Source organism: Echiichthys vipera (assembly GCF_963691815.1).
Source record: "Echiichthys vipera genome assembly, chromosome: 22".
NCBI classification, from domain to species: Eukaryota; Metazoa; Chordata; class Actinopteri; order Perciformes; family Trachinidae; genus Echiichthys; species Echiichthys vipera.
In genome coordinates this window covers 13,730,051-13,743,459 of record NC_139847.1, presented here as the reverse complement: position 1 = coordinate 13,743,459, position 13,409 = coordinate 13,730,051, and the positions used below count along the sequence as shown (strand labels likewise).

The following is a 13,409-nucleotide window of genomic DNA, read 5'->3' as shown; positions in this document are numbered from 1 at the left end:
CACTGGGGAGTGTTAAAGCGTGTTTTATACTCATGCTGATCTATTCAGTCTGTGAGCGTTGAGCAGAGAGACCAAAAACCTCACTGCCAACTATCAAACTACAGTAATATTTCAGAGTTTTCCATGCTACAACCTTTCATTCCCCAGCACCAGCTTCTACTGGAAATTCCCTTTGCTCAAAATGAGAAAGGCAGGAGACGAATCACTGGCAAACAGCATTTATTAAGTAAAGTCTCTTGATATGAAAACAAGTTACCATTAAACAACGTTACCGCAACGCTTTTGAGCATTGCTCCTGACAAACATGATTCAAAACCCAAGTGGACGCCCGGATTTGTGAATCGTGGGATGCTGGGAGTGACAGCTCACAATGAAAGAGTGACACCTTTGTATTATGTCTGAAACACACTTAGTGAATGTGGGAGGATTTCTTTCACACCAGTAGGGACTAAATTCAAGTTGTTTCATCTCTAGAATTTTGGCTGATTAAAGTAAAAGTAATTTTCAGCCTTTCCAGCCATAAAGATGAAGTTTTAGGGCATCTCCATGACAATGTGTAATGTCAAACATGTGTCCATCAGTGGTAAAAAACAACAAAACCAAATATGAAAAACGTTAGAATCAGAGTCCATAAACAATCCCAAAATACCTAAACTTTTGCGGTTCAATGAAGAAGTATATAATATTTGGGGTTAGGATTTTATTAAATTCTGTAATCCTAGTTCAACGCCCCTGCAAAATCAGAGCACAATAATGAACAACACCCACATGCAGCAATGAAAACCAAGCTATACATTTTTGGCTTCCAACATCCCAAGAAAATATTAAGAGAGTTTGTGTTTCTTTTCTCCAGAAAATAACCCAAAACAAAAGCAGCTGCTCTTCTGATTCTGTCTCCATAATCAACACAGTACACTGCTGAGGTTTCATGATGACTGTGCAAACTGTTGTGGAGTTCGGGTCAAGTTCACCATTATGGTAGCTTTATTGCATCTTTTAATGTAAAGTCCCTTTGGGGCAGGCTTGTAATAAAGTGTTACAGAAATAAATTAACTTTCCTTTGTCTGGCTTGTGTTTTCATATGCATGCTCAGATACCACGCACGGCGCAGAGGTAAATTATTCTAAACTTAAGTTGTGTGAAAATCCATCATGGGAGACTGAAATTGAGCTAGGAAAGGCTCATTAATGATCTTGGTTCATGTAGGCATGAGAACACATGCATTCCTGACAAACACAACAAACATCTGTTGGGAGGGATATGAAAAAGAGGGAACCGTTGCAGAGAGGGAATTAAAAATGCAATAAGTTTTGGTGTGTGTGCGTGTGTGTGTGTGTGTGTGTGTGTGTGTGTGTGTGTGTGTGTGTGTGTGTGTGTGTGTGTGTGTGTGTGTGTGTGTGTGTGTGTGTGTGTGTGTGTGTGTGTGTGTGTGTGTGTGTGGCGGGGAGGGGGGTAGAAATAAATGTTTTGTTTCTTGCTTGATTTCCTGCAGCAGATGTAGATACGTGCCATATGGAGCTGTTCAGTAGACAAGATAGATTTTGGCCTAGTTTGTTTTTTGAGTTTAGAGCATCGCCCATCTGTCCAACAACAGGACACAGATGTTAATGAGCTCCTTGGATAACACAGGGAGTTGTGCAAGAAATTCCTTGCGTGACACTTTACATGTTGACTATGTTAAAATTACTAAATATCAATAGCTTCGATTAACACCAATGACAAAAAAGATACAAGAAAAAAAAGGCTGATTCATCTATTCTGCTGAGCGGAGGCTTAAATAAAAGGAACAATATTCGAAACATGTGCAATTTCGTGCATGAATTGCGTTCGTAAAAGAGTTACGAGCGTGCCTACGGTGCTGGGGGAAATTATTGGTTGCTGCAAGACAGAAGCAACAAAGCAGCTGATGGTTTTTGGGGAGGGGTGCTGAGGAATAGCTCTCCCTCAGTCTGGCTTAAACTGTCTCATAAATCCTGGATGCCAGTGTGATGCCAATTAGCGACCATGCCCTGGGCAGATGAAGTGAGGGACACTGATGAAAACAAGACTGCAGAGGAATTTTGATCAAACGGCAGAAGGCTGTCCAGAATACTGGTACAACACAGTCAAATCAGTCGTTTGAGGTAAAAAGGCCACATACCTAACATTACATAACATTTCTGCTGGGTCTCTCTTCAGTAGAGTGATAACATTAGTGTTGTAGGTCTGCAGTTTGATGGCTCACATTAAGATGTAAAGATGATCAGGCCCTCGCAAATCCACAACAGCAGCAGTACTGGGAGTTCATCTCCAAGCATGGGCATTAAAATACTATTTAGTCAGTAGTTATGAAACACTTGATATTAAAAAAAAAGAAGAAAAACAAATAGAAAATGTAAATCAGGAGCCTCAGGCTTACCCTAGGCGCGCCGGGGCCAAGTAAGCGCCGCTTCGGCCATAATGAGAGGAAGGAGCGCCGAACGCATTTAGAGACAGGACTGTGCCCTGTGGTAATGTGCCAGTTCATTACATTTTGTGACAGTATGAGCTGCCTGCTCCGAGCATTTCCTCTGTTTGTTCAGTTACTCAGCTCAATTGAAGGTAATGTGGGTTACATAAACACTGGCAAGGGTCTAAGGAGGAGACTAATGCACGCCTTGTTCTAACAACTGTTGGTTTCCAACTCACGGTTGAGGAACTGCAGGGCTAAGAAAATGAGGGGATGAGAAATGGAAAATTGGCAGCAGGATTTCTTGATTGATCAACTCTTTGACAAGACGATGGTTATTTTGTTCCGTTTTTGTTTTAAAACATTTGTTCATGATTATTAAAGGCCTTCAGTGATGCACACATTCCATACCTGTCTTTATGTCCTTTCTTGGAAAATGTGCATTGTACTAAAAAATCTCTTTGGCAATAAGGTTTCCACAGATAGCACAGCCAAAACTAATCAGTAGAGGATTTATTTTTCCTAAAAGTAGGCAGGACACTCAATTAGAACATAATCTTTTTAAAATACAGTTACTAAGATGATGTTTTTAATTCCACGGTCCAATATTAAACAAAGTGTTGGCTTAATATCCGTCATATAGATCATATCTATCCGGTTGTTGGCTTGAATCCATTATATAAAAGAGAATACCAACACAGAAAGGTCTGAATGCTCACCTGTAGAAGTAGGAGCAGCCTCGCACTGTGTTGTGTGTGAAATGCTCTTGGCTCTTCTCGTTCCCAAAGTCCTCCAGGGGGTCGGACCACAGCAGATCGCACATGGGTCCATATGCTGGGGGCTCTTTGAATCTGTCTAGCTGTGGAAGAAAAAGTCAGGACTCTTGTCAGCCTGTTTGACTGGAAAAATTGAACATGGAGCACACATACTACTGCAGAGAGAATATTTTGGCTCCCTCTGTGAGAGGCACATTGGCCGCTGCCGCTTCTACCATGATCAGAATTTAATTGTGACTCCAGCTCATATGTTTGCTTAAGTGATTTCAAATTCTATTCAAGGAAGCAAGGTATGAATCTCCAGTATGAATGATGTGCATAATACAGCGTTCTTCTTCAGTACCTAAAGCGCTTTTTTTTAAAACTCGATGGCAGCCATTCTTTTGGAGCAATGAACATGAATGACTTTGCTTTCAGCAAAAGATGGCTCTTTCTCGAACAAAGGCTTGTGGATTACTGGATGGGTAGCATGATGGACACTTCAATTGAGCAAATTCTATTATGCATGCCCTCTGATTGCAGCCACAAAATCCATTTGGAATTATTGAATTAGTTTGAAAGCAGGATCCGACTCTTCAACATTTTTTAATCAGGGTGAGGGCCAGACCCGGTGCTTACATTCCCTCGTGTCCAAGTCCTGAGCGGTATTTGAGACACATCTGGGAGAATAGCTTCATGCATTGCAACTAACGTCATCATTTTCACAGGACATCATGCTAAAACGAATACAGTTAATTCCTCAAACTTTGAATTAATGGTAATAATACATGAGGCAGACAGTAAGTTTCAATTGTACTTTTAAAGCCATTAACGGCCGCCTGCTGTTAAAAACGCACAGACTTTATGAAATGATAGAGAAAATGGTCTCGAATCAGACACATACTTTCCTGATGTCGTCAAGATTTGTGATTTCTGGAGACAGTCCTCCATGTACACACAGGAACTGCTGGTTCATAAGTGCAGCCAGGGGAAGGCAGTCGAAGGCGTCCATACATGCGTCATACACCCTCTCTGAATACTTAATTCTACCTGTCATGGGGGGAAACAGGGCAGGGAAAGGAGAGCATGCCAAGTCAAACAACACAGCTCTCATACATTGGGGCAGTGTGCTAGACTGGGACGGAAAGGCTCTCCAAAGTGCCAAAAACCTTTACCAAAGACATTTTTAAAAAAACAGCATAATTTCACAGCTCTTTTGTGTTTCTTTCCTTTCTCTGTCTGAGTCCAACAGAAATAGTTCTCACATGTGTAAATAAAAGGGCAAGAGTCTGAGTGAATCCTGCACCAGGCTAGAGGGCACTTTTAAGTGAGCGTCTGAGGTCAATGGCTGAACTGGATGCATAATAAACAGCTTTTAGAAAGAATAATTTAATTCTCTGTGCAGAGATTCACAAACCAGACTGCTTAGACACAATTTACATCAAGGGTTAAAATAAATGAAGTACCAAAACATTACTTACATTCCTGCTTAAATGTGAAATACTCTGTTAAATGTCTACATTCATGATTCCCACGCAGCAAAAACAGTGTTTTGGGGTAAAGGATCTTTAAGGCCCACAAGTACAGCACACACTGAAACAAAGAAAAAGCAGAAAAAGGGTACGAGAACAGTTAGCTAGTCATCTTTAAATAACACTGGAAACATGAACCATCAAGTCAGACTTTGTCAATTTCACAGAGGCATATTAGAAGCAATTCTGCTAAGAATGAAACATTCATGCAGTACATTTTGTGGCACAGTTCATGCTTTCTGGAAGAGATGACAATCCTTCAGCGGAGTCATCAGAGGACCGGCACGGCACACTCCATTACAATATATTTTATTAATAAAAGCATTATGTTTTAGGCGATGAGATGGCAGGAACTGGTAAGTAAATTCAAACCTGCAGAATCAGATTAAATACATGTGTTTTGCTTCATATTAAAAATCTCTGTTGTTTTTTTTACCCTGAGATACACAGTGACATTTCGCTATCCAGGCTACATTTGAAGTTATCACAAAAGCCTATTACCACTCCAATATCTGCTGCCTGATTTGATCTACGCTCAAAGAAAGCTATTAATAAACACCGTGTGTCATACTTGATTAGGTCCTCATGGGGACAAAAACAAATACTCACTTCAATACTGAAATACCCTCTGTCAACGTAGTCCCCCAGGAAAAGGTAGCGCGTGGATGCTGGTGATCCTCCGACTTCAAACAGCTTCATGAGGTCAAAGAACTGCCCATGGATGTCTCCACACACTGGAAGAAGGCAGAACAAAAGAACATCAAGTTAAATGCTATTTTGAGAAACACCAGATGAAAGTCTCTAGAACACTGTGAGAGGCTATCTGCTTATTTTCATATTTTACCATCAGACGTGAAGTGCTCTGACAACCTGCAATATTAGGACCACAGAGGACATCAAACATACGTTAGTATCCTGGAACAAACCTACTTCAGTGGATTTAGAGACAACACTCTATCTGGTAGTTTACTATATCATTTTAAATCAGTTTCTTTATTTAAACCCTTTGAGATGTATTTATATAAACTGCTCATTTGTAACCAAAAATAAGCATTGTTACGGACATATTTTATTGTTCGTTGTCAGCTCTACAGCCAAGACTTACTGCAGGAAATTATGCAAAAGAATACAACTGAAAACAGCAAAAAGATAATGGTTTGTACACAATAGGACAAATAACAGGAGCTTATCCTAACTCAACGTTCACAAACATGAGGCATTAAATCTGAATCCATTTTGGTCAAAGAGAACAGCTTGTTCCAGGCATTTAGCCTTGGGTATCTATTGCAGCGGATTGCATGTTATAGAAAACACAAACAAGATTTATGAAACTTGTTGTAAGAGTGTGATTGCCATCTCCTTACAGCTCTACTATTACAAAGTGTCAAAACTATTTTTCATTATAAAAAGAAGTTGTCCAATATGAAAAGGAATCACAAGAACTGGCTTCAGTGGGCATTTTCATGCTTTGCTTTTCCACCACATCCTCTTTCAGTCTCTTTATAACCTTGAGGTTATAAACTGGCTCATAACTTTGAACGAACCTATCCTTTCCAAATACACTAAAGGTTGGTTGGCTGAAACAACTGGAAAGCTTTCTGTTGTATCCATTAACATGTGTACTGTTAACTGAGATCACAAATCTGGCTTGGTCATAGAAATTAAAAAACAGATAATTGCTAAGAACACATTAACTCCATCCTGATAGCACAGTTAGCTATTCACAGGAATCCCAGTATATTCAGCACCCCGGTTAAATCAACAATATTGTGTTAGTGTCATATCTATTCTGGACATCTACTAATAGCACTGCAGGCAGCTGTTAAACAGCGTTAGGGGAATGTTCTAGGATGAACCCATCCACGTCAGAAATCAGGAACTGGAAATCACTCAACCTGGATTGGATTCCAATGTGACCCTGTTAGTCTCTGGGGATACGAGGGGAGCAGAGGTCACAGGAGATTTGCTGCTTAGCAGCCATTGACTGACAGGGTTCACGTGAGGTCGTCTGATTTAAGGGCCTTTGCTCAATTTTGTATGAAATCTAAAAGGTTGGTTCAAGGGGTTGGCTTCACCTGAACTTATTATTTCTTATTGATCAGTCTCCTCATTCCCAACTGGTGGGTTTGAACCACAGGTACATTCCCAGATTACTCACCATAAATGCAACTTAATCTTAACCACATACAATTTTTTACCTTCCCAACACTGATTCTGAAACCTGAACTTGCGAATCTGCCGTTACGAAAAAACGATCTGAGTATATACTGTAAATGTATTATATTATAACATTTATAACATTTTTAACAGCTGTATACTACTAAGCCTGTCTGGATGTGATATGATTGCTATCATTGTTGTATGTCCTGGCTCAGGTTAAACCCTTTGTAAAACATGAACAAACACATGCAGAGAATGAATGCCATTGAATTTTCTATTATATTGCCTTATAACGGGGCTATTCGATCCCCACCCTTGCCCTACTTGTGTCATGGTCGTTGTGCCCTTGGGCAAGACACTTCACCCACCTTGCCTCGCGTGAATGTGTATGACTGCTGTATGTTAGAGGAGGTGGTCAGAGGAGCCGTAGGCGCTGATTAGCAGACATGCTTCCGTCTACTACCGTAGTTTACCACCACCATGGTCACCATGTCTGTGTGAATGAATGGAACCTGGACTCTGTAAAGCGCCTTGAGCACTGAGAAAGGTGCTTTATAAATCCAATCCATTATTAACGGAAAATAACTACTTTATAGTTGTTTTTTTGGGATAAATGACATGGTATTGGATCATTGCATATATGTATGTATATATTTAGGCATTACTTACTCTAAATTATGCTACTGAAATCAGAATAATTGTATTTATTCCGCTAAGTCGTTTATGTGGTAGTGGCTCTGATGGAGCACAGGACTGCTACAGGTAGGTTGGACTTGGAATATGTGTGCAAAGAAATGCATACAATGCATCGCTGACTTCGCTGATACAAGTACTGTATGAAAGCTGCTGCTTCGTGATGGCTGCATGTTTTATGAATCTATGTCAGTGGTAAAACTTGGGGGGGGGGGGAACCTGACGTTCATATGTTGTCCTGCGTGCAGTGGTAGCCTATAAAATCTGTATTCATTTTCAAGGGGCTTTTTCCTATTTGGCATGAGCCTTTGCTTGGGAAACATGAGACATTACCTGAAAGCACAACCATTGATCCTGAACAATATTTAACCACACAGCTGGTCTGTAAGCTGCCAGCTGAAAGGTAGATCCAATTTTATCGCCATAAATATGTGTTGGCTTTAATGAGGTTTTAGAGAAGGTGTCTTTGTTTCAGTACCTAGTCTTACACAGGCAAACACAAGAAAACGCATACTAAAAACTATTGGTTTTTCATCCGCAGGCACTTTTCCCAGGAAGTGGGAACAGATTTTGGGAAATTTTTCTGGCATTCAACTTAACTGTGGCGGTCTTGCCCTGAGGAGAAGCGACCTTATTTCACAGGAGGTGAACACAATAGACACAGAATATATTTTATATTGTTATATATTTATATAACAGTTTTACTGACACTTAAAAAATAATAATAATAATAATAATAATTAAAAAAAAGGTTTATGCAGTGGAGCCTGAGTTGAAACCTGGCTTGAAAACCAATTATTATATTTGTTGTATTACACTTTGGTTTGATCCGGCCACTTTCCTGATGCTGTAAACACAGTTTTAGTAGTTTGAATAAGCCTGAATTAGTTGTAACTACTATTGCAATGTTTTTAATGTTTTGTTAAATGATGGTTTTAAGTCTTAATTGTATTTCCTTGAAGGAGTACTTTTATTTAGAGGCTGTCGAATATAATGACCTCTGATGTCATATTCACTGGCATTGGGGGCAACACATGCCGAGTTATATCTATACAGCCAATAGGATCAAAACAACAATCATCATAACTCACTTAAAGCCTTCCCATTTCAACAAACATTTCTTCACCTGGAAACTGTGATACACCTACACCACAAAGAGAACAATTAGCAATATCAAATGCAATAACTATGGCAGCCGCAGCAACGATCTCAAGCATTTCATTCATGTTTGATGCCACAGTGCGTCATTTGATCTATTATTTACGCATTACGCTAATTGAGTAATCAACAACAGGTTGAACAGATCGAAATTGAATTTGAAAAGGACACTTTTTTATCGCGGCTGTTTGTCATTTTATGAGCTGTATCTAACAAGAAAATGTACAATAGGAGCCTGTGAAAAAGTCTTTCAGAGAGATACCCAATTAGCGGGAGCTGGAGGACAACGCTAGAGAGCAATTATCTCAAGTTACGAGCCTCATGAGACGGCTCTGAGAACCAGCTCTCCTTGACTTTATCGTAAACCTCCGCTTTACCATTTGTCTTTTATTAAACCCACAATGTTTAACTGTTTAAATCCACAGTGGGGACCAAATTCAAAAAGGGGCCTTGTTACAGTATTTTTGTCCAATTTCTAAACATGTCCTTACTCCCTTTTGCAATTAGGGCCAACACTACAACAGTTTTGGATTGGTTATACGATTCCTGGAAAATTAATTTTTTTGGAACAAAAATATCTCAACCAATGCTTGAATGCAAATAACTTACTGTGTAGCTGCACTCTCGTTAACTGTATATAAGAAAAAATGATGCATACCTTAGGGGCAATGGCACCGTTGCTGCATCCAGGGCTTAGCGCCGCCAAAGACGATTGTGATTGGTTCGACGAAATACAAACAACCAAGAGTGATTTCCCCCTAGCCCAGAATGGTAAGCTGGTGTAGCCCACACACCACTCTGAAGACTAGAAGTTTTGTCACCTGCTGTCCATTTTACAATTCCTCCTATGAGTCTTTACAAAACCAATTCTCCTAAATTAATCAAAATCAGCTAGATTAAAGTCTGTCGTCAGAATATCACCTTTTTTAAAAATGATTTTCCTACTAGATAGAGACATTTCTCGTTTTCAGTGATACAAGAAAGGGTTAAGCTTTGTTTTTAGTGCCCATGATTGTTTTTCTTCTGTTTTATGCTCCAGAGAAAAGCCTTCAATTTGCGCATGATTATCATTATTATACTTGACATGCATGTGGTCATCTGTTAAGTAATGATGGTTGGATTGAGAGAAACATTGGTGACATTATCTCATTAAGGACGTAACTAATTTGTGTGTGTTTATTTACAGTATGATTCAAATACCTGTTTTATTTGGGTGGTGAAGTAAAAAGCCCATAACTTTTTTAAATTAATTTTTAATTGGGCCACACAACATTTTTGTCTGATACGCGAAGGAAATCAAAAACTGCATCGACCCTTTAAGCCTGTTAAAGGTATAATGATGGAAAAAAAACAGCAACTTAAGCAGGAGAACTATTGTATTTTTTCCTGGAATAAACATAATTAAAAGGGCAATCTTTGCAGCTATTCTTAAATTAATTTTTAATTGGGCCACACAACATTTTTGTCTGATACGCGAAGGAAATCAAAAACTGCATCGACCCTTTAAGCCTCTTAAAGGTATAATGATGAAAAAAAACCAGCAACTTAAGCAGGAGGGCAATCTTTGCAGCTATTCTTTGTAATATCCTGTGTTTGGATGCATCCTGGCCCCCATTAATTCTTCCTATTAAGGGCTAATGCACTTCTCCAAGTTAAGATGCAATAAAATGTGACTATATTTTCAAACGCAAGTAGGCAATCATCTGGCTTTATCCAGAAGGTGCATGGTGCTAAGACTGGTTATTGCTATGGAAACGAATCATCGAAACCTTTCAACAATGACAGGTTCTTTCACTGAGGGAAAAAAGCCCCCAACAAACTAATGTAAGCTGCTCTTGACCTGATAAAGGACCTCTACGTGTATCACCAATGGCAACGATACAATGTATCCATTGACACACAGATGGATGCAACAGGCGGCCATTTCCTCTGTAAAGTAATTGTTCTAAAAACACACACATTTCACTGTGCCCTAGAGTACAATACTGTCTGAAGGGATGGCCGCCACGAGAGCAATTATTGTGAAAATTTAGTGCTCACAATGTTCACAGGGAAATTAACAATATTTTCATGTTTTTAGAAGTCAGCTCTGCAGGAGGGAGTAAGAGGCTGCGATTTTACCTGAAGCGCACGTCAAACACACTGCGTGGGAAGCTGACCTTTTGGAAAGCTGTCACTTTCTGGCGAAGAGAACAGCGGGGGTGACACTACGATGGTGAGAGTTTAATCATTGGCCAAAAAGACCCGATGTGATGTGCTCACTGTGAATTGTAGTAACCTCATCTGTGCGAGCGTGGACGATGCTGGTCGATGAAAAAACAAACAAACGCTACAATGGCTCACTCCTACAGCTCAGGGCTCTGCTTTATTACAGCAAACACACAATCCATCCATCGCTCTGCTCCAGTACACCTACAGACAAGCTTTGCCTCCCTCCCTCTTGTCACACAACACACAAAAACGAGGTGAGAACCAGAGCCCACATAATAAGAGCAGGTGGGAGTACATTATCTGGAGTGAGAAACAATTCGTTCTGGCTATCTCCTGCTTGTGCGCTAAAGTGATCTCCCTGAGTAGCAGCATATCAGCGGGCAGCAGCTATTGAGTGGGTGGTGGGCATTACACAACCTGGCTTCAGAACCTACACAGGCCATTTCAAAGGCCGGACTCATTGAGCGAGAGAAATCCACGGCGAGGCAGACCGTGTCAGATCATGTTTTGATTGAGACTGGATAATAACAATACCCCCAATTTTATGGGGCACTCTGTGACAGCTTACATCATGCAGATGCACAGCATGCATTTATGCAAAGGCAGAGGTGGAGCTCTTAATCTGTTATGAACATCAAACACTATGTGATGTTTAACAAGCTGCCATCTCCATCGGTGCAACAACTACAATAAATGTTACAATGTCAATGTTAGAATTGGAGAGCTCAACCAACTTAAAATTACTACATTGGTGTAAACCACTGGTTCCCAACCCTTCACAAACTGTGACCTTTTATAGCCAAGCAATGACTATTGACGACTCTTTGTCATAGTTTGTGTACTGTATGTGTATGAACACTGAGCAGTTTTGGGTTATCTCCTGGTAAGGGGCATTGAGAGGTAACACAGTATTTCACTTGGTCACTTGGCGCTAATTCATCTTGTAAGCTCTTAAGAGGGTCCTGACCATCAGGTTTGGAACCACTGGTGTAAACCATGATGGCACTATACATTTTAGCCCAACCTAGAGGCTGATACTCATCGATATTTGAGAGTAAAACAAAAAACAAGTCAGTTAATGATACATCTGCCAATAGCCATTTTGGTAACACTTTATATTAAGGTTCTTGATATAAGTATTACTTAATATGTAATAAGGGCCTTTTAAGTCAACAAACATGCTAATTAACATTATTATGTGTTAATGAGACTATAAGTGTTAATAACAGCATCATAAACATATTGACATTGACATTTATAAACACTTATAAGAAAATAAACACATTATCCTGCATACATTAGCAGTGAACTTTGCACTTTAACCGTTAAATATGTTTTTTGCAGCTACCGTATCTAGAACAATGCCTTGTTAGGCAAATCATTGTATTCATATTTATTAACAGTTAATAAATGCATACTAATGTGTTTCTTATGCTTACAAATTTCTTATAATTAACAATAAACATGTTTATGATGCTATTATTACTACTTATAGAGTTTAATTAACACATATTTATGTAATTATAATAATATGCATTAATAAGCATCTTATAAGGGCTTTTAAGGTCCTTACTATGATCTATGAACTAGTCTCACATAGCCAGACCTATCTCCAAACCCCTGGAGTATCGTCTGGGCCCCCTTATCATTCTGAGATAGGGGAGAAACACTATGTCTTGTTTGTATTTCTTTAAACCAATCACAATCATCTTTGGCAGAACTAAGCAGACGGTGCCCTTGCAAAACAGATATCGGAGATAGGATAGCACTGCTGTACAGTACAACACGTAAGCCAGACTAACTATTGACTAACACTTATTACAAGGTCCTTAGTATATAGCGTTATGGTCATTTTGCTGATAATGCTGAATCTGCAATAAGGTAATATCACACTGGTCCATTTATCTGTCTAGCTCTAATCCACATCAGTGCATTCTCATTGAATGGGAGGTCCTGGGAGGTTTAATGGCCTTTTTTAAATGCTGCACAGAGGAAACACACTTCAAATTAAACTCAGAAAATTGCCTTCAAAATCAAGGTAAGACCTTTTCAACGTGTATACAAGGAAATCCAAAAGCTCTTAACATTTCTCACTAAGAATAAATAACAATTTCATAATAAATATCTTATATTATGAAATGCAAAAAGCTAAGGCTAAAAAGACCGAACCTTAGACGATTGTCAAATATTACTATTACGTTAACTTCTCTTGAAAAACAGCCTTTTTGGCTCGAGTAAAACGCCTGATAAATAGTGTTTTAGTGAGTTAAGAGACCAAGCTCCAACAGGGCTGAACACCCGCACAGCAAACAGGTGTGTGAACAGTGTAAAAGCTTGCTGTTGCCTGGTGATGTGGCTATAGGAGCTCTATTGATGGGTGTGTGAAGGCCATGGGAGCAGCTTGTACTCAGTGGCCTAAGCTAGCTCCCTATGTCACACACAACCCTCCCTCCATGGAAACCCCACCTGCCA

At 39.6% G+C, this 13,409-nt stretch overlaps 1 protein-coding gene across 2 annotated transcripts in view; it reads right to left on the bottom strand.

Moving 5' to 3' along the window:
- Window positions 1–13,409, bottom strand: part of LOC310964065 (protein phosphatase 3 catalytic subunit alpha) — a 72,758-nt gene that overhangs the window by 24,913 nt on the left and 34,436 nt on the right. For both annotated transcript variants that reach the window (XM_083937053.1, XM_083937054.1), the window contains exons 3-6: window positions 5,325–5,449; window positions 4,665–4,776; window positions 4,088–4,233; window positions 3,148–3,287 (exon numbers count right to left, since the gene is read on the bottom strand). In XM_083937053.1, coding sequence (XP_083793179.1) covers window positions 3,148–3,287; window positions 4,088–4,233; window positions 4,665–4,776; window positions 5,325–5,449 — 523 coding nt within the window. The remainder of the gene's footprint in view (window positions 1–3,147; window positions 3,288–4,087; window positions 4,234–4,664; window positions 4,777–5,324; window positions 5,450–13,409) is intronic.